The 21,327-nt window shown below is 41.9% G+C and overlaps 2 protein-coding genes across 10 annotated transcripts in view; both read left to right on the forward strand.

Annotated features, from left to right (window-relative positions):
• The first annotated feature begins 1,435 nt into the window (after window positions 1–1,435).
• On the forward strand, window positions 1,436–7,014 carry LOC133113987 (intercellular adhesion molecule 1-like). 2 transcript variants are annotated; one of them, XM_061223172.1, is made up of 4 exons: window positions 1,436–1,663; window positions 3,877–4,149; window positions 6,339–6,590; window positions 6,788–7,014. In XM_061223172.1, exons 1-4 carry the CDS (start codon window positions 1,591–1,593, stop codon window positions 6,820–6,822), a joined length of 633 nt encoding a protein of 210 aa, XP_061079156.1. In that variant the 5' UTR covers window positions 1,436–1,590; the 3' UTR covers window positions 6,823–7,014. The 2 variants fall into 2 exon arrangements, with proteins under 2 accessions (XP_061079156.1, XP_061079155.1); XM_061223171.1 differs by lacking the exons at window positions 6,339–6,590; window positions 6,788–7,014 and adding exons at window positions 4,266–4,595; window positions 4,789–5,296 and having other exon boundaries at window positions 1,463–1,663.
• A 6,670-nt stretch (window positions 7,015–13,684) lies between these two features.
• LOC133113988 (intercellular adhesion molecule 1-like) overlaps window positions 13,685–21,327 on the forward strand; it is a 28,398-nt gene continuing 20,755 nt past the window's right edge. For 4 of the 8 annotated variants that reach the window (XM_061223173.1, XM_061223174.1, XM_061223176.1 and 1 more), the window contains exons 1-8: window positions 13,685–13,959; window positions 17,519–17,794; window positions 17,911–18,240; window positions 18,439–19,029; window positions 19,327–19,589; window positions 19,887–20,161; window positions 20,269–20,496; window positions 21,032–21,322. In XM_061223173.1, coding sequence (XP_061079157.1) covers window positions 13,899–13,959; window positions 17,519–17,794; window positions 17,911–18,240; window positions 18,439–18,596 — 825 coding nt within the window. In that variant the 5' untranslated portion in view covers window positions 13,685–13,898 and the 3' untranslated portion in view covers window positions 18,597–19,029; window positions 19,327–19,589; window positions 19,887–20,161; window positions 20,269–20,496; window positions 21,032–21,322. The remainder of the gene's footprint in view (window positions 13,960–17,518; window positions 17,795–17,910; window positions 18,241–18,438; window positions 19,030–19,326; window positions 19,590–19,886; window positions 20,162–20,268; window positions 20,497–21,031; window positions 21,323–21,327) is intronic. The other 4 variants (XM_061223179.1, XM_061223178.1, XM_061223175.1 and 1 more) reach the window with 4 other exon arrangements.

Consider the following 21,327-nt stretch of genomic DNA (forward strand, 5'->3'; position numbering starts at 1 on the left):
GCAGCCATGCAAGCCAAAGCCATGACACTTCCTCCACCATGGCTTCACAGATGCGCAAATCCCTTTTTCCACACTTTGGCCTTCCCAACACTTTGGTGGAGGTTAATCTTGATCTCATCAGTCCATAAAACTTTGTTCTTTGCAAATTGCAATCTCGCCTTCTGATTCTCATGACTAAGTGGTTTAGCCTCTATATTACTGCTCTGTCTTGTTTTGAATGGTTAATTTAGATACTTTGACCCCTGCCCTGTGGAGATTGTTTGATGTCACTGACTGTTTTGGGGTTTTTCTTCACAGCGCTCACAATGTTTCTGTCATCAACTGCTGTTGTTTTTGGTCGACCTGTTCATCTGTTGCTCAGTATGCCAGTGGTTTCTTTCTTTGGGAACATTCCAAGTTGTTGTACAAGCTATCCTCAATGCATGTGCAATGAATTTCCACAATCTAGAAGTAGTCCATACCTCCCCATAGGTGGATCTCGAACATGATGAAAGAACTTTAGATTACTAGTATCATTACCCTGGTCCTCTGAAACATCAAGTGGAGTCATCCACCAAGACTGCCCTGTATGGCGGCACAAGAGGCAAATAATATTCACTGAGGAGGAACAGCACTGCAGTGTCCTCCATACTCTTACAGGAGGGCGGGTGCCTCCAGTAGCATTGGACGTGTTACTGTCTGTCAAAGCCGGACTTGGAACGTTTGGATGCTTCTGCTTCATGGCGGGTGTCATTCCCCATAGGTGGATCTCTCCACTCGATGTTTCAGACAACTGATGTTCTCAGTCCTATATTATGATTTTTGAAAATTTATGACAAGAACATTGTAGCTGGCATTGCCATTGACTGTGCCCAGGTACATGACTTAACAATTCACAATGATACATTATAATATATACATTTAAATGGAAGGGACACAGCATTAAATGTTTAAATTATGTGAAATTAATTGCGAGTTTGATACTGCAGACAGTTGTTCCAGAGCCATCATATACAGTATATCGTACTTTTGTACAGCGTTGCATACATTCGGAAAACATTCTAGTTCTCATTTTACAGGCCAGAATGAACTGCAATTATGCATTATTGCCTTTGATAACATATCGCAATTTTGCCACCTGCTGTATCGGCTCTGATCCTCAAGGCGACCGAATGCAAATGATAAAAAAAAAAAAAAAAATACCACATGGAAACGTTACACAATAAGACTTTTCGAAAAATGTAACAAAGCAGCAACAAATAAAAGGCAACAACAGACTCGAATATGTAACGTCACGTCTACACAAACTGTTTTGGAAAACGGACATGATGTCGGCACCAAATTTTCTGCACATACCTCCCCATATAATTGTTTTTGCCATCTCGCTCCATTGTACTCCATCGTCGGGTTAACTTCCCGGAAAAAGTCGCACTATCCTCGGAAAGAATATGCCAAACAGGGTGTGTGTCTTTTGGAAACTCCGGAAGAGATTTTAATGAGATTTCTGAGATAGCCGAATTTCCCTTTCCTGTTATCGTAAGCGGCTGAGTCTGGACGAGCATTGGCTGATTTTATGTTCTCTTTGAGAGGACCAACAACAGATTTCTGAATATGGAACCGAGAACCTGTAGATTGCTACTCGTGGTCGGTTTGCTTTTGGAGTTGACGTTTTGTGCGAATGAAAGTAAGTAACTTGGGGTAAGCCATTATAGCTCTGTCAAATTGGTTTTACATGCTCTGCATTGAAAAATGTGCCATTTTGACATCAGTCTTTAAATTAGTTGCTGTATTTGCGGGTGGCAAGAGTGGTTGTGTTGGATTGTAAGTCTGTTATCGGCACTCAGTGGCCACTTTATTAGGTAGACCTGTACACCGGCTTGTTAATGCAAATATTTAATCAGCCAATCATGTGGCAGCAACTAAATCCATAAAAGCATGCAGAAGTGGTCAAGAGGTTCAGCTGTTTTTCAGACAGGGAGGGATGAGTATCAGAAACGGCTGATCTCCTGGTATTTAGATGCACAACAGTATCTAGAGTTTGCAGAGAATGGTGTGAAACTAAAAACATCCAGTGAGCAGCAGTTCTGTGGGCAGAAATACGTTGCTAATGAGAGAGGTCAGAGGAAAGGGGCCAGACCGGTCAAAGCTGACAGGAAGGTGATCGTAACACAAATAGCCACACATTACAACAGTGGTAAACAGAAGAGTATATCTGAACACACTCGGCACCAACCTCTGAGTAGATGAGCTACAGCAGCAGAAGACTGAATAGTATTTAATTTTAACTCAAGTGTTGTTGCCATGTGAAAGCGTGTCCAGTGCAGGACAGAATGTCCGTGGCGGCTAGTGTTTGAATTAAATACGAGATGTAATGCTGCCATGAGCTTGACTATTGCCGGGATAGAATGGGAACATCGTGTGGATGGTTCCTTTGGTTGGATATATCTTATTTCTCCCAGAAGCGTAATTATTTGTATGGTTGGTGTTTGTCCCCGAAGTTGCAGATGATTTTCTCTTTCTCGGCAGTCCTTAATTCCCTGTTCCTTTACTGCAATTGTTTTGGGGGATAACTAATGAAAACATACGCTCATTCTGCGATTGGGGAAAAAAAAAAAATTGATTTATTTCCCCTCGTTATCTGTTCTACATATACCTGCCTGTTTCATTTGTTCATTGCAAGTTCGTCTTCTCCGTGATTCTGTTCCCTATCCCGGTTCTAGGCTGTAGTTCCTGATTCTGTTTTCATCTGTTTGTTTGAGTGATCTCTGCCTGGTTTTTGGACTCTGCCTTGTTCTGTATTTTTGTATTTGTACCTTTGCTTGTTTGGACGGGTTTTTGGAACTCTGCCTGAGTTTTCGATTACTCTCCTGATTACCCCGTATCTACCCGTCTGCCTGGATTTCGATCATTTCCTGTTTGTGGATTACGTTTTGGAACTGCCCTCATTAAAGCCTGCCTTATTCATTTGATCCTTGAGTCTGCATTTGGTTCTTCTGTCCCGCACCTTGACAAACACTGATTTCTATTATTATTATTTTTTTAACTTCAGTTACTGTCACTATGGTTGAGTATGTTATTTCAGTCACTTCCAACTGCTGTGCAAGATGTATTGCTTGATTTAATACATTATTTTGGAAATATTTTCTATGACAAGCACCCAGCCTTAATTATTGCTTGGCTGCAATCATTAATTCATGTTTACTATGATCTGTTTGATATCTGGTTCTGGGGGTTGATGGTGTGATTCTTGTTGAAAACATTATTGAAGTGCATTTAAAAGCTTAGATCTGTGTCTGTTTTGAGCCACGGTTTACACCTGCAGAGGATGGTGCAGTGGGTAGCACTGCTGCCTCACAGCAAGGAGGTCCTGGGTTTGAATCCTGGTCAAAACTCTGTGTGGAGTTTTCCATGTTCTCCCTGTGTTCGTGTGGGTTTCCTCCGGGTACTCTGGTTTCCTTCCACAGTCGAAAGACATGCAGGTTAGGCTGATTGGAGAGTCTAAATTGCCCATAGGTATGAGTGTGTGAGTGAATGGTGTGTGTGCCCTGCGATGGACTGGCGACCTGTCCAGGGTGTATTCCTGCCTTTCGCCCAATGTATGCTGGGATAGGCTCCAGCCCCCCTGTGACCCTGTTCAGGATAAATGGGTTAAGGTAATGGATGGATGGATGTTTCTATCCCCTCCCTTTCTGCCCATGTCATCCTTACTGGTGTGAGAGAATGCATCACCAAAAATATGAACGAAGAGTAGCAAGAGTGACAATTTCAGTCTTATGGCCAAGAGGTTTCATTAGGGTGCAGCCCATGTTTAATCAAGAGTCGGTTAAACACTGAAAGTGTTTTGTTTTTCTATAAACATCCCTGTTTCTGATATCTGTGGAACTTAATTTCCTCTAGATCCTGATTGCCCCCTCTTGATCCAGCCTCCCAGAGTGGTGGTGAGACATGGAGATCCAGTATCAGTGAACTGCACCATTTCAGGAGATCATGATGGAATGGGCTGGAAGGCATCAGAGAGATCCGTTTTCTGGGAAGAACATGTCCAGTTTGTCACCTGGCGTTTGAAGACTCTGACAGACTGGGAGATAGGACCTTATTGCTACGCAGAAATTCCAATTGATCTAGAAGATACTTTTCTCTGTAATCGAAGCCTCAATATTGCAGTGTACAGTAAGTTCTCTCCTCCACATAGAGCTGAACTGGAGTCCCCTTATATATATTATTTAATTATGAATATAAACATATAAATACTTTATTAGAAGCAAACATTTTCATCTCCTCTGCAGAGCCTCCAGACAGTGTCTTCATCAGTGTTGTGAACCACACAGGCCCAATGCTGGAGGGGAAACAGTACCAGCTACAGTGTGAGGTCCAGAACATCGCTCCTGTTCAGTACCTCACTGTGAAGTGGTACAAAGGGGAAAGATTTGAGAATCAAGCCTCCTATGATGATCTCACTAAGACTCCAGTGAATGTGTCCTCTACCCTCCTGATCACACCCACCTGTGCTGATGATGGAGCACAGTACAGCTGTGTGGCAGAGCTGGAACTGGGACCTGAAGGACCACAACCTTCACCTGAAGTGAAATCTGATCCCCTCAGCATCCCTGTACACTGTGAGTCTATCGGTACTGTCTGTTCTATCAGCATCACTGAACAGTCTGATTTTTGCATCCAACTGGCATAGTACTGAAGTTGTGATCATGTGTTTCTCATCCATAGAAGAACTGCTGAATTATGTTTTGTTTATTACCAGTGCAGACTCATTCTGTGGCTCGATAATGCCACCTGGGTGTTTTGTATCTGCAGATAAACCCAGGATCACTGAGTGGCTGGAGAAACCGAGGGAAGGTGAAACTCCGGATAATTTGGTCTCCTGTAGAGCTGAGGGGAACCCTCTGGTCACTAAGGGCCTGACACAACTTTTTCTTCTGGCAACCATGTTATCATTTTTTATTTGCTACTAGCTCTGTTCATAATGTTATAATAGCCATTGTGCAAATACAGTGCTTGATGCATTTACATGAAAAAGCCAATTACTGTGTCAGTCAACATTTCTTCTTGATTTTTACAAATAATTCAATGGAATAATATATTTATTTTTCTCATGAACATAGTTCAGTAATCTCCAAGTCTAACTTGAGAAACTAACTAGAATTTAAAAAATTGTAACTTGAGAATAAAAAGTGTTGTATTCAATTGAAGGTTAAGGAAAAATGTTAATTGACTACAGGTCAGAGGAATCTACATTCATAGGAATTATATCAAAATGATAATGCTACAGGTGTCATTCAGTCATTAAAGTGTCTTGATTTTATCTTGACTGTCTTTGCATTTCATTTGTTGAAAATGTTCTGTGATAAAAAGGGGAGTTCATTTGCAGTGAGATGTTGAAGCATCATCTCTTGGATGTACGTATACTTTACATGTGCACTTTCATCATCAACATTCCCATTTGCGGATATTTGGTATAGTTCTGATGCATGCATGTTCCTGAGAATTGGGAGCTAAAGGTGAAATGAGTGTAAAAAACCCCCCCCAAAAAACAGGAATGCTTGGAATCTTAAAAAAAATGAATTTTTTGCATGAGCCAATATGCATATACAGTGCAGTCTGAAAGTATTTTGACAGGGACACATTGTAGGTGGTTTTGGCTGGTTGCAATAAAACCGCAGACTTTGAACTTTAATTTGATTCCTTAATTCCTACACAGGTTTCATCCATATTGGGTAACCTGTGTAGGAATTGCAGCCCTTTGCATATAGTTCCCTAATTTTTGGGGACCATGAGATCATGACAGAATCAGCTGGGAGGAATCAGAGGGATCTGTTGACTGGACAGAATGCGTCCAGTTTATCATCTGGGGTTTGCAGACCCTGACAGACTGGGGGATAAGACCTGAACGCTATGCAGACGTTCTGACCCAAGCAGGACATCATTTTCAGTGTTCTGAAAAGCTCAGTATTACAGTGTACAGTAAGTCACCTCTCCTCCGCATAGAGCTAGAGCAGGGGTCGGCAACCCTGGTCCTGGAGAGCCGCAGGGTGTGCTGGCTTTCGTCTCCACCTTAAAATAAGCAACCGATTCAGACCCAAGAAACCAGGTGAGGTGAGTGAACTGTGTTATCAACGACTTTCATTGATCAATTAATGCCAAGTAACAATGTAATGTAATGTAACAACGAAAGCCAGCACACCCTGTGGCTTTCCAGGACCAGGGTTGCCGACCCCTCAGCTAGATAAATGTAACTAAGCAATTAAGAAAGACTGAGTGTCTCTTAGACCTCAGATTTCCAAACCTATGATGAATAACCTAAGTAGGATTGAATATGAAGAAAAAAATCATTATCTCCTCTGCAGAGCCTCCAGACAGTGTCTCCATCAGTGTTGTGAACCACACAGGCCCAATGCTGGAGGGGAAACAGTACCAGCTGCAGTGTGAGGTCCAGACCATCGCTCCTGTTCCAGTGAATGTGTCCTCTACTCTCCTGATCACACCCACCAGTGCTGATGATGGAGCACAGTACAGCTGTGTGGCAGAGTTGGAACTGGGACCTGGAGGACCACAACCACCTGAAGTGAAATTTGATCCCCTCAACATCACTGTGCTCTGTGAGTCAGTACTGAGCTATCAACATCCGTCACTGTCACTCTATTATGTGGTTTTCTTTAGTTGTATGGTGTTGCAGGTGTAACTGCATTTTGCCCACAGAAAAATTGCCGTACTGCTGTCTGGTATAATTTAAACCGCCAGAGAGTCATTCTGTGGCTCTATAACGCCCCCTTGCTTTGATGTTCTGTACCTGCAGATAAACCCAGTAGTGCCCAGACCATGAGCAGCTGAGGGAAGGTGAAACTCTGGAAACTTTGTTCTCCTGTAGAGCTGAAGGAAACCCCTCTCCCATGGTCACATGGTACAGAAGCCAATCAGAGTTCAGCAGTTCCACACCACTGACCAGGAGAGATGGAGGGCAGTACACCCTCATAGCCAAGAGCAGTTATGGAGCAGCCAGTCACACCCTGCAGATTGAAGTTCTCACTTTCCTTTCAGTACTTTCCTGTTGCATGTTCCTGTGTCCCGGTTCCTATGTCACTTTATTTAAATGTCATTGTCCTGTGACTTTGCTGCAAACAGACTTAGAATAAATAAACATTTAAAGATGCTTTTGAAAAGTCAGAATAATACCACAAATATTTTACTTCAAGAAGTAAACTATACTTTTTAGGAGGTCCCACTGAGAGGAAGAGACAGAGGCATCTTTGGGTCCAATTGCTCTCCAATAAATGAGAGAGGAAGAGGGGGCTTTTTATTACAAGGGCGGATGTATCGCAACACTTCCGCAGTACTGTTGGAAAATAGTATGGAGGCTATTTCCGAGAGTTGGAACTTGGCAGTATGTCTAGTAGACAGTACACACAGTATTTTGAGGACAGAGTAGTCAGGCGGTTTTGAGCTCAGCAACACAGCGAAACCCAAAAAATAGGTACATAGGCTATCATCCAGGGATTTTATGTACACAATATTTAGACATGCAAGTTTCTGTGCCTGTCACCACACTTGGTGGGAATGCCACAGTATTGGATACTAGAGAATTTACAGAACACAAATACATTTCTACAAAAATTCCAGTGTGAAACGTTGTCAAACATGACATGCTGCTCTGCATTAAACAATGAGACTTCACTCATATCAGACCCTCACCACACCACAATCTCTGCACCAGGGCCACAGCTATACATTCTCAAGTCTGGGACCAAATCTATTGGGTGGGCCCCCATTTTGTAACAAATTAAAAATAGTTACACGCCGTATCCTGGACCCCCTTGGGACAAAGTGTCACCCCCTAGCTGTGGCCTTGCTCTGCACCAACCACTCTGTCTAATGATTTTTGCTGGGTTAACTTTCAATGTTATCACAAAAATGATCTTGCTCTGATGTTACATAAACAAAGTTTCATGGGGATGTAGGCAGGTATCCAAATTTGTGCACAGCATTGTGAATAAGAAGGGCTGTCATGTACAGTCTTGGAAATATGGTCGACATTAGCTCAGGAGTTAAGAGCAGTTGTTTGGTACTTAAGCCCCGATTGCTCTTGACAAGCTGATTGGTGCCTTGCATAGTAGCCAATCGCTGTTGGTGTGTGAGTACGTGTGAGTGTATGTGAGTGTGAGTGTGTGTTAGTGTATGTGAGTGTGAGCGTGTGTGTGAGAGTGTGTGTGTGTCTGTGTGTGAATGTGTTAGTGTGTGTGTGTGTGTGTGTGTGTGTGTGTGTGTGAGAGAATGCGAGCCATCAATTATAAAGCGCTTTGGATAAAAGTGTGATATAAATACAGTCCATTTACCAGATGGTTTTTACATTGTAATCTGGGAAAAAAGATGTGGTTTCCTGTAGATTAGATCCATGTAATTACATGTCTCTTAGATTATATTGCAAAAGGCAGCTCAGTTAGGTTAATTGCTTGGTTAAGGTTAAGACAGAATATGATGGGGGGAGGGGGCATGGGCTTCCTGCCTTTCTTCTCTTCAAAGCCAAATCTGCTAAAGTATCTCCAATGTGCAAAGGCCATATTTCCCTTACACAAAAATGGACAGTTTCCTCCAGCACCTGCACGGTTTCATTGAAAACTTTATTTTGCAGCTGTGTATATCCACCCTCTCGCATCTCAGCTAAAGGACACTTGCATTCTGTGGCGTAGGGTCAACATGGTTAAAACAATGTTGGATCAATGCCCTCTGTCTTAAAATGCCAGCTTCAATAAAACGTGTGTGTGTATGTAGGAAATGTTGCTTGGCGTTACTGGTCCAGCATCTGATGCCACCAACAATGTAACATGGGGCCTATATCTGGATGTGCAATTATCACCAGTTTTACACAATACTGTTTTTGTAAATGGATTGTCTCTAATATCTGTATGATATTACATACAGTGCATCCAGAAAGTATTCACAGCGCTTCACTTTTCCCACATTTTGTTATGTTACAGCCTTATTCCAAAATGGAATAAATTTTCCTCAAAATTCTACACACAACACCCCATAATGACAACATGAAATAAGTTTTTTTGCAAATTTATTAAAAATAAAAAACTAAGAAATCACATGTACATAAGTATTCACCGCCTTTGCCATGAAGCTCAAAATTGAGCTCAGGTGCCTCCTGTTTCCACTGATCAACCTTGAGATGTTTCTACAGCTTAATTGAAGTCAGCCTGTGGTAAATTCAGTTGATTGGACATGATTTGGAAAGGCACACACCTGTCTATATAAGGTCCCACAGTTGACAGTGCATGTCAGAGCACAAACCAAGCATGAAGTCAAAGGAATTTTCTCGAGGCATAAATCAGGGGAAGGGTACAGACAAATTTCTGCTGCTTTGAAGGTCCCAAGAGTGGTAGAGTGGCCAGACGGAAGCCACTCCTTAGTAAAATGCACATGGCAGCCCGCCTGGAGTTTGCCAAAAGGCACCTGAAGGACTCTCAGACCATGAGAAACAAAATTCTCTGGTCTGATGAGACAAAGATTGAACTCTTTGGTATGAATGCCAGGCGTCATGTTTGGAGGAAACCAGGCACCGCTCATCACCTGGCCAGTACCATCCCTACAGTGAAGCATGGTGGTGGCAGCATCATGCTGTGGGGATGTTTTTCAGCGGCAGGAACTGGGAGACTAGTCAGGATTGAGGGAAAGATAAATGCAGCAATGTACAGAGACATCCTGGATGAAAACCTGCTCCAGAGCGCTCTTGACCTCAGACTGGGGCGACAGTTCATCTTTCAGCAGGACAACGACCCTAAGCACACCGATATCAAAGGAGTGGCTTCAGGACAACTCTGTGAATGTCCTTGAGTGGCCCAGCCAGAGCCCAGACTTGAATCCGATTGAACATCTCTGGAGAGATCTGAAAATGGCTGTGCACCGACGCTCCCCATCCAACATGATGGAGCTTGAGAGGTGCTGCAAAGAGGAATGGGCGAAACTGCCCAAAGCTTGTGGCATCATATTCAAAAAGAATTGAGGCTGTAATTGCTGCCAAAGGTGCATCAACAAAGTATTGAGCAAAGGCTGTGAATACTTATGTACTTGTGATTTCTTAGTTAAAAAAAAATTGTAAAAATTGCAAAAAAAATTCTTTCATGTTGTGTGTATAATTTTGAGGAAAAAAGAATTTATTCCATTTTGGAATAAGGCCGTTACATAACAAAATGTGGGAAAAGTGAAGCGCTGTGAATACTTTCCGGATGCACTGTAGATATTTGAGTTAAAAGTACTCAGATCACCAGTTAAAGCCATGCACGTCCTGTTCTGATTACTAAAAGGTTACTCTAATGGAGTCCTAAATTACAGTCCTCCCCTTTCATATTTTAGCAGATCCTATTGAATGTCCACTGATGATCCAGCCCCCCAGAGTGGTGGTGAGATTTGGAGATCCAGTGTCAGTGAACTGATTGTAAATGATGAACAGTTCTGCACAACGAATGTGATGATGACGAAGATAATAATAATAATAATAATAATAATGATAATAATACACGTTATTTGTCTAGCACCATTGAAAACACAGTTACAAAATTAAGAGATAAAACGAACAAAAATCCATAACAATAAACACATTATAAAACATAATATATGAATATGATAACAATATATGAAATTATGCACTCGTATCTGCCCGACTGACGCATTGTAAACAACATCAGTGCAGCGTAATTTGTCCGACTGTTCACCATATTATTTATGAGAATACATTTAATAACATGAACTATTGTTTAACAATTCGTCTACATATTTGAGGGATTATTTTACAACAACATCTCCGTTTATATTTATTTTTTTGCAAATTAACTCTTCAAATATGATACGTGAGAGGTAATATTTCAATTTATTTTACACAGTGGTATCAATTTCACACCGTTTCTTGCGTTTCATCCCATTGCCATCGGAGTCGCAGTTTCTCATTTCTCCAGTTAATGTACGTACGCATGGGTCAGAGTTTCCGTGGAGGACCGCACATTTTCCCGTCAAGTTCATTTTTTATAAATGCCAAAGTTTGCTTAGAAAGTGGTGTACGCATTCTTTTGTGCATACGCAACGTTTATAAATGAGGCCCCAGGAGAGATGGAGGGCAGTACACCCTCATAGCCAAGAACAGTTATGGAGCAGCCAATCACACCCTGCAGATTGAAGTTCTCTGTAAGTCAGTACTTTCCTGTTGTATGTCCCTGTTCCTGTCAATTTATTTAAATCTCATTATCTTGTGGTCTTTGTGCGGCAAGATGTGGAACAAATAAGATTTAAGGTACTTTTGAAAATTAATAATTATTTTCAGAATAATAGTGTAAATATTTCATAAAGGACCTATTTTTTGCTAAAAAATAATCAAAAAACATGTGTACATGATTAATACTTTCTTTAAAAGTATTTGAATACACATTACTCTTTTGAAATACTCATTCATAATTTAAAAGCAGCTTTAGCTTAATTGCTGAATGTTTTGCATTGTGATGAATAATTGCTGCTCTGTTTGAGAGCTGTGAGTTGCTGTGAGTTTTATTACAGGAGTCTCATTGTGGTGCGCTTAATGTACTTATCAATGTGTACTTGATTCCTGGTGTCTGATTGATTTGTAATTGAGTATGGGTCACTCCTTGCTGTGTGCCCAAATGATGCATTTTATTGCTGTAATAATACAACCACATAAAGTCTCTCTTTCTGCCAGATCCACCAACATTTGAGCTGGAGAGGGAGGAGGTGAATGTAACCCAGGGAGATGAGGTGATTCTGGAGTGTATGGCTGAGGGAAATCCCACTCCTGAACTCACCTGGAACACGACTGCTGCTGAGAATCCACATGTGTCCACCAGAGGGCGACAGAGTAATGCCACCATCAGCAGAGCAACATCAGCCAACGCTGGTGTCTACACCTGCTATGCAACAAATAACCTGGGCACGGCCTCCAAGACTGTCACCGTCACTGTGAAGGAAACGGATGCTACACAATGGGGTATTGTCTGTGAACACTGCCTGTAAACCTTGTAAACCCTGAAACTCATAGCTCTGACTTGTCAGAGTTAGGAGCTCTGGGCGTTCCAGTGGTTACTTACATTACATTACATTACATGTCATTTGGCTGACGCTTTTATCCAAAGTGACAATCCTCCCCTGGAGCAATGCAGGATTAATGGCCTTGCTCAAGGGCCCAATTGCTGTGCGGATCTTATTGTGGTTAAACTGGGGATCGAACCACCAACCTTATGGGTCCCAGCCACTGTAGCTACAGGTCGCCCACTTAGCAACTATTAGTAACGTGACGGCTGACAAGAAGCTGTCACAAGCTCTGACACTCGAGAACTAAAAACCTACAGTTAAAATAGATATACTGTTGGAAGATCGTAATTACTGCTGGAATGCAGCATTATTCCACGTAGATAGATTTTCCCTGTCATTTTTACGATGTGCAGCAACCTCTGCGCTGACTGTGTTCAGTAACGGTACATGTTCTCTTCCTCTTGCAGGCTACATCTATGATTTGATTGTTTTGATTGGGGCAGCGCTCATACTGGGGCTGCTGGTACTCTGGCTTAGATCACATATGAATCGCCAAGGGCTATATAACATCACATCAGTACACTCTGCTGGGAGGAGGGATCAAGCAGACATACCACTGGAGCCATGCAATGTTAATGGGAGCAGCTCCTGCACCTAGAGCACTGTGGAGCCAAGACCAGCCATTGGCACACTGAATTGAGGGATAGAGCCAGTAAGTAGAGCACTATACTGAGTGAAGGAGCCATTGATTGGAGCAATGAAGGTCCTTTTTTTTGACAGGAACTCTAAACCACACGAGGCATGAAGCAGGCACGGGGCGAAAATAAGCACAAGGCTTAGGACACAGTGAAGAAAAGGGAACACAAGGGCTATATACTGCATACCAGAAACACAAAGGGCAGAGTAACATAACTAACAAGACACAGGTGAAACCATGTAAACTAAACTAACAAACAAGTCAACTAAGTGAAACAGTAGGGGACAGTTTCACAGAAACAAATTAAGCTTGTAGACTTAATTCAATTTTGAATGGAGAGTCCCATCTGTGAAACTGCCTCTCAATTTATTACCAGCTGTCTCTCTGAACTGACAGTTATTTGGCCTTTCCCATGCTGAGTGAAACAGGAAGTGACAGAATGACATAATATAGTTACAAAATGAAGTAAAATTGTATTGCCAATCTCACTTTGTTTGATTTTATTTTATTTAGAACTGTGTTAGTTTCATAATCTAGTTTGATATGTTTGATAAAACTGTTCTTTCACTCCAGGTTGAACTGCTTTGTGTAGCTCACTGACTTGCTTGCCTTTACCATTCATCACAAAATGTGTGCTTCCAAAAAAGAAGAAGAAATGTGAAAAGAGAAGATATGTTAATTCACAGTGAGATAATGAAGCATGTGGCATCACCAGAATTGACATGTTACATGTGCAATGTCATCAACATTCCCATTTGGGATGTTTGGTAAAGATTGGATGCATGCACATGAATTTAGGTTCCTGAAAATAACAGAGCCCAGGTCTAATAAGCATTTATGAAGCAGAACCTGGTTCTTCCAAAGCTTCTGTTCAGTGAGCGACAGCAGAACCAGGCTGCCTGTATAAAGAAGGTATTTCATATCTTGTCCAGGCAGTTCCTTCTCAGTCGGGTTTTTCCATCTTGCTCTGTGATTTCCTGTCACAAGAGATTTCCTCTCCATGTTCCTCAAAAGACTCGTGTTCACAAAGCAGCACTGACTGAACCTTCTGAGAGTACCACCATCATCTATGCTATCAAGAAACACCACTGCCAGAGCTCATTCTCAGACTGAACCATCAGAACTACCCTACTAGTACAGAAGTAGATCTTTAGCCTTCAGCCTTCAGGTGGAGATTATGACATCTGAGCAGCTGTTTTGGCTCTTGTTGGTGCTGCGATCTGTTGTCTGCAATGACTGTGAGTATCCTCATGCCTACATGATGCCTACTGTGCTTCAAGTTATTGGACATTCATGTACTTTTATTTAATCTGTTTTCTGTTAAAAACCATTGTTTCTACAAACTGGTGTCAACCAGCGGCAGATGGGTTCCCCGATTGAGTCAGGTTCTGCTCAAGGTTTCTTCCTGTTCCAGGGAGTTTTTCCTTGCCACTGTTGCCCTAGGCGTGTTGCCTCTCTAAAGCTGCTTTGCGACAAAGACCCTTTGTAAAAAGCACTATACAAATAAAATTGAATTGAATTAAATGATGTCTGCATGTATGTTTACAGCAGGATCTGCAGAAAATTACTGCAGAAAATCCCTGCAAAATCAAGCTAACTGTTTGTCAAGAGTGATGAAAATGGGGGATGAACTAGCAGTAGTTAAAGTTTTCCATCGACAGGGTGGGGGTATTTCAGTAGCTAGCTAACATCCACAACCCAGCTTCATAGCTAATGTTTGGTAGTTAATGACTATAATAAAACATCTTCTTAGCTAATCAAAGTTACTCTTAAAATGACAGCTTCAGCAATACGTGTGTGTATATATGAGCGTGTGTGCGTGTGTGTGCACATGTTTGTGGATGTATTTGGCGGGTTGCTTTACCAGTTCACCAATGTTAAACTGTCCTTATTTGGAAGACTTTTTTGCATTGGTGTGGTATGGCATCATTCTTGATTAGGGAGTGAACTGTTAAAAAGGCTGTTAATAAATAAAAGAAAGTGTGATGACATCTCCATGCAGAGTTAGTGAGAGAAAAATATGATCAAGCTTACTGTTTCTGAAACTGTAATCTGTATCATTGACACTTTTTTTTTTTTACAAAATCTGTATCATTAACACACTGTACTTCCAAGCTCACTTTGTCTGTCTGTATTCTAACTGCCCTAACACTTGCCTTGCATGCAACTATCCCTGGATCCAAAAACCCTCGGCTGGGATAATTTGGCAGACACTTAACTGTTATTTCTTTATACATCATACAGTTAAGTACATTAAACAGGTATACAGATGTTTTCATTAAAGAACGTTTTCCTATCCTGCATGTATAGTATTTGGTTAATGGTGTAATAAAGAGATCAAACAAGGCTACAAAACAGGCAGGTACATAGGAACAAAGCAGAGGCACATGTACAGTATACTGCAGGAAAAAAGAGCTGCATGTGGAACCGAAAGTGAAAGAACCTACCCAGTAGAATGGGGCAGAATAATCTCCAAAAATGTGTTCCTGGTCGTTTGGGATACACCTGTTCATTAAGTGGGGAGGAGTATGTCATATATTTGGGTATTGGGTGTTATACTCTGTTACTGCCACCTATTGGCTAGTGCCTTAGTAACTGTTCTGATTTAAGAGACCTTCTGGTCACATGTTGTTTCTGGAAGTAAAATAAAGGGACGACTGTCCTGGTATTGTTCAAGTCCGTCTCCGTCTGATTTATGTTGTAGCAAGAGTTTAAACGGGAATGAAACTCAGGCAATAAACGACACCATGTAAAAGCGTGTCCAGTGCAGGACAAAATGTCCGTGGCGGCTAGTGTTGTTTGAATTAAATGCGAGATGTAATGCTGCCATGAGCTTGACTATTGCTGGGATAGAATGGGAACATCGTGTGGGTGGTTCCAGTATATCTTTTATTTCTCCCAGAAGCGTAATTATGTGTATGGTTGGTGTTTGTCCCCGAAGTTGCAGATGATTTTCTCTTTCTTGGCAGTCTTTAATTCCCCGTTTCTTTACTGCAATTGTTTTGGGGGATAACTAATGAAAACAAACATACGCTCATTCTGCGATGGAAAAAAACGATTAAAAGCAACATATCATTACAGTTAACCTACTCATATATTTTTTTTACTAGTGCTAGCACTTGTCAGGTTCTGTATCTGTTTAAGTTCTGAGCGTTTTCGGTCCTTATTACCCTCTGTGCTTTACGTAATTTATGTCTCCCCATTTATTCCCATTCATTCGTTTCACCTGTTTTCACATGTTTGTTATCGTGCACATCTGATTGTTATTTCCCCTCGTTATCTGTTCTACATATACCTGCCTGTTTCATTTGTTCATTGCAAGTTCGTCTTCCCCGTGGTTCTGTTCCCGATCCCAGTTCTAGGCTGTAGTTCCTGATTCTATTTTCCCCCCATCTGTTTGTGAGTGATCTCTGCCTGGTTTTTGGACTCTGCCTTGTTCTGTATTTTTGTATTTGTACCTTTGCTTGTTTGGACGGGTTTTTGGAACTCTGCCTGAGTTTTCGATTACTCTCCTGATTACCCCGTATCTACCCGTCCGCCTGGATTTCGATCATTTCCTGTTTGTGGATTACGTTTTGGAACTGCCCTCATTAAAGCCTGCCTTATTCATTTGATCCCTGAGTCTGCATTTGGTTCTTCTGTCCCGCACCTTGACAAACACTTCTTTTTTTTAACTTCAGTTACTGTCACTATGGTTGAGTATGTTATTTCAGTCACTTCTAACTGCTGTGCAAGATATATTGCTTGATTTAATACATTATTTTGGAAATATTTTCTATGACAAGCACCCAGCCTTAATTATTGCTTGGCTGCAATCATTAATTCATGTTTACTATGATCTGTTTGAAATCTGGTTCTGGGGGTTGATGGTGTGATTCTTGTTGAAAACATTATTGAAGTGCATGTTTAAAGCCTAGATCTGTGTCTCTGTTTTGAGCCACGGTTTACACCTGCAGAGTAAATTTCATGCACAATTAAACACACAATTATTTTAATGCAAAGGCATCTCTGTTTAATTGCTTAGGTACAGTTACTACAGAGAATATTGCCGTTGTCACGCCCAACTGCTAAAGTCCCTCCAAGGCGGTGGAAAAAATGCACAAAGGCTGTATTGTGCAAATGCACATGAAAGGATAGCCCGGTTTCCTCCAGCACCTCACTTAGCAAGAACACATTTGGTGGTCTCAAATGCCTCCTACTCTTAATTATGATTCTCTGTTTGTGGCCCCATGGCAGCACGGATGGTGCAGTGGGTAGCACTGCTGCCTCACAGCAAGGAGGTCCTGGGTTTGAATCCTGGTCAAAACTCTGTGTGGAGTTTTCCATGTTCTCCCCGTGTTCGTGTGGGTTTCCTCCGGGTACTCTGGTTTCCTTCCACAGTCGAAAGACATGCAGGTTAGGCTGATTGGAGAGTCTAAATTGCCCATAGGTATGAGTGTGTGAGTGAATGGTGTGTGTGCCCTGCGATGGACTGGCGACCTGTCCAGGGTGTATTCCTGCCTTTCGCCCAATGTATGCTGGGATAGGCTCCAACCTGTTCAGGATAAACGGGTTAAGATAATGGATGGATGTTTCTATCCCCTCCCTTTCTGCCCATGTCATCCTTACTGGTGAGAGATAATGCATCACCAAAAATATGAATGAAGAGTAGCAAGAGTGGCAATTTCAGTCTTATGGCCAAGAGGTTTCATTAGGGTGCAGCCCATGTTTAATTAAGAGTCAGTTAAACACTGTAATTGTTTTGTTTTTCTATAAATATCCCTGTTTTTGATATCTGTGGAACTTAATTTCCTCTAGATCCTGATGATTGCCCCCTCTTGATACAGCCTCCCAGAGTGGTGGTGAGACATGGAGATCCAGTATCAGTGAACTGCACCATTTCAGGAGATCATGATGGAATGGGCTGGGAGGCATCAGAGGGATCCGTTTTCTGGGAAGAACATGTCCAGTTTGTCACCTGGCGTTTGAAGACTCTGACAGACTGGGAGATAGGACCTTATTGCTACGCAGACATTCCAATTGATCTAGAAGATGATTTTCACTGTACTCGAAGCCTCAATATTGCAGTGTACAGTAAGTTCTCTCCTCCGCATAGAGCTGAACTGGAGTCCCCTTATATATATTATTTAATTATGAATATAAATATATAAATACTGTATTAGAAGCAAACATTATCATCTCCTCTGCAGAGCCTCCAGACAGTGTCTCCATCAGTGTTGTGAACCACACAGGCCCAATGCTGGAGGGGAAACAGTACCAGCTGCAGTGTGAGGTCCAGAACATTGCTCCTGTTCAGTACCTCACTGTGAAGTGGTACAAAGGAGAAACATTCGAGAATCAAACCTCCGATGATGATCTCACTAAGACTCCAGTGAATGTGTTCACTACTCTCCTGATCTCACCCACCTGTGCTGATGATGGAGCACAATACAGCTGTGTGGCAGAGCTGGAACTGGGACCTGAAGGACCACAACCTTCACCTGAAGTGAAATCTGATCCCCTCAACATCACTGTGTTCTGTGAGTCTATCGGTACTGTCTATTCTATCAGCATCTCTGAACAGTCTGATTTTTGCATCCAACTGGCAAAGTACTGAAGGTGTGATCATGTGTTTCTCACCAATAGAAGAACTGCTGAATTATGTTTTGGTTATTACCAGTGCAGACTCATTCTGTGGCTCTATAATGCCACCTGGGTGTGATATTTTGTATCTGCAGATAAACCCAGGATCACTGAGTGGCTGGAGAAACCGAGGGAAGGTGAAACTCCGGATAATTTGGTCTCCTGTAGAGCTGAGGGGAACCCTCTGGTCACTAAGGGCCTGACACAACTTTTTCTTCTGGCAACCATGTTATCATTTTTTATTTGCTACTAGCTCTGTTCATAATGTTATAATAGCCATTGTGCAAATACAGTGCTTGATGCATTTACATGAAAAAGCCAATTACTGTGTCAGTCAACATTTCTTCTTGATTTTTACAAATAATTCAATGGAATAATATATTTCTTTTTCTCATGAACATAGTTCAGTAATCTCCAAGTCTAACTTGAGAAACTAACTAGAATTAAAAAAAATTCTAATTTGAGAATAAAAAGTGTTGTATTCAATTGAAGGTTAAGGACAAATGTTAATTGACTACAGGTCAGTGGAATCTACATTCATAGGAATTATATCAAAATGATAATGCTACAGGTGTCATTCAGTCATTAAAGTGTCTTGATTTTATCTTGACTGTCTTTGCATTTCATTTGTGGAAAATGTTCTGTTCATTTGCAGTGAGATATTGAAGCATCATCATCTCTTGAATGTACGTATACTTTACATGTGCACTTTCATCATCAACATTGCCATTTCGGGATATTTGGTATAGTTCTGATGCATGCATGTTCCTGAGAATTGGGAGCTAAAGGTGAAATGAGTGTAAAAAAACCCCCAAAAAACAGGACTGCTTGGAATCTTAAAAAAATCAATTTTTTGCATGAGCCAATATGCATATACAGTGCAGTCTGAAAGTATTTGGACAGGGACACATTGTAGGTTGTTTTGGCTGGTTGCAATAAAACCGCACTTTGAACTTTAATTTCATTCCTTAATTCCTACACAGGTTACATCTGTATTGGGTAACCTGTGTAGGAATTGCAGCCCTTTGCATATAGTTCCCTAATTTTTGGGGACCATGAGATCATGATAGAATCAGCTGGGAGGAATCCGAGGGATCTGTTGACTGGACAGAATGCGTCCAGTTTATCATCTGGGGTTTGCAGACCCTGACAGACTGGGGGATAAGACCTGAACGCTATGCAGACGTTCTGACCCAAGCAGGACATCATTTTCAGTGTGCTGAAAAGCTCAGTATTACAGTGTACAGTAAGTCACCTCTCCTCCGCATAGAGCTAGAGCAGGGGTCGGCAACCCTGGTCCTGGAGAGCCGCAGGGTGTGCTGGCTTTCGTCTCCACCTTAAAATAAGCAACCGATTCAGACCCAAAAAACCAGCACGCCCTGCGGCTCTCCAGGACCAGGGTTGCCGACCCGTCAGCTAGAGAAATGTAACTAAGCAATTAAGAAAGACTGAGTGTCTCTTAGACCTCAGATTTCCAAACCTATGCTGAATAACCTAAGTAGGATTGAATATGAAGAATAAATCATTATCATCTCCTCTGCAGAGCCTCCAGACAGTGTCTCCATCAGTGTTGTGAACCACACAGGCCCAATGCTGGAGGGGAAACAGTACCAGCTGCAGTGTGAGCTCCAGAACATCGCTCCTGTTCAGTACCTCACTGTGAAGTGGGAAACATTAGAGAATCAAACCTCCTATGATGATCTCACTAAGACTCCAGTCTACCCTCCTGATCACACCCACCTGTGCTGATGATGGAGCACAGTACAGCTGTGTCGCAGAGTTGGAACTGTCTGTACCATCACAATCACTGTGACTCTGGTAATTGTGCAGGTTTTGCATGGTATTGGCAGTAACAAGCTAAAACCCCCGTAAAGCCATTATGTGGCTCTCTATCGACCCATTGCTCTGATGTTCTGTACCTGCAGATAAACCCAGGATCACACAGTATGGGAAGCTGAGGGAAGGTGAAACTCTGGATACTTTGATCTCCTTTAGAGCTGAGGGGAACCCCTCTCCCATGGTCACATGGTACAGGGACCAATCAGAGTTCAGCAGTTCCACACCACTGACCAGGAGAGATGGAGGGCAGTACACCCTCATAGCCAAGAACAGTTATGGAGCAGCCAATCACACCCTGCAGATTGAAGTTCTCTGTAAGTCAGTACTTTCCTGTTGTATGTCCCTGTTCCTGTCAATTTATTTAAATCTCATTATCTTGTGGTCTTTGTGTGGCAAGATGTGGAACAAATAAGATGTAAGGTACTTTTGAAAATGAATAATTATTTACAGAATAATAGTGTAAATATTTCATTTTTTTGCAAAAAAAAAAATCAAAAACCATGTGTACATGATTAAAATGATTCCAGACACCAGAAAGGGCTTTTCTTTAAAAGTATTTGAATACACATTACTGAAATACTCATTCATTATTTAAAAGCAGCTTTAGCTTAATTGCTGAATGTTTTGCATTGTGATGAATAATTGCTGCTCTGTTTGAGTGCTGTGAGTTGCTGTGAGTTTTATTACAGAAGTCTCATTGTGGTGTGCTTAATGTACTTATCAATGTGTGCTTGATTCCTGGTGTCTGATTGATTTGTAATTGAGTATGGGTCACTCCTTGCTGTGTGCCCAAATGATGCATTTTATTGCTGTAATAATACAACCACATAAAGTCTCTCTTTCTGCCAGATCCACCAACATTTGAGCTGGAGAGGGAGGAGGTGAATGTAACCCAGGGAGAGGAGGTGATTCTGGAGTGTCTGGCTGAGGGAAATCCCACTCCTGAACTCACCTGGAACACGACTGCTGCTGAGAATCCACATGTGTCCACCAGAGGGCGACAGAGTAATGCCACCGTCAGCATCAGCAGAGCAACATTAGCCAACGCTGGTGTCTACACCTGCTATGCAACAAATAACCTGGGCACGGCCTCCAAGACTGTCACCGTCACTGTGAGGGAAACGGATGCTACACAATGGGGTATT

Source organism: Conger conger, chromosome 16, assembly GCF_963514075.1.
Source record: "Conger conger chromosome 16, fConCon1.1, whole genome shotgun sequence".
NCBI classification, from domain to species: Eukaryota; Metazoa; Chordata; class Actinopteri; order Anguilliformes; family Congridae; genus Conger; species Conger conger.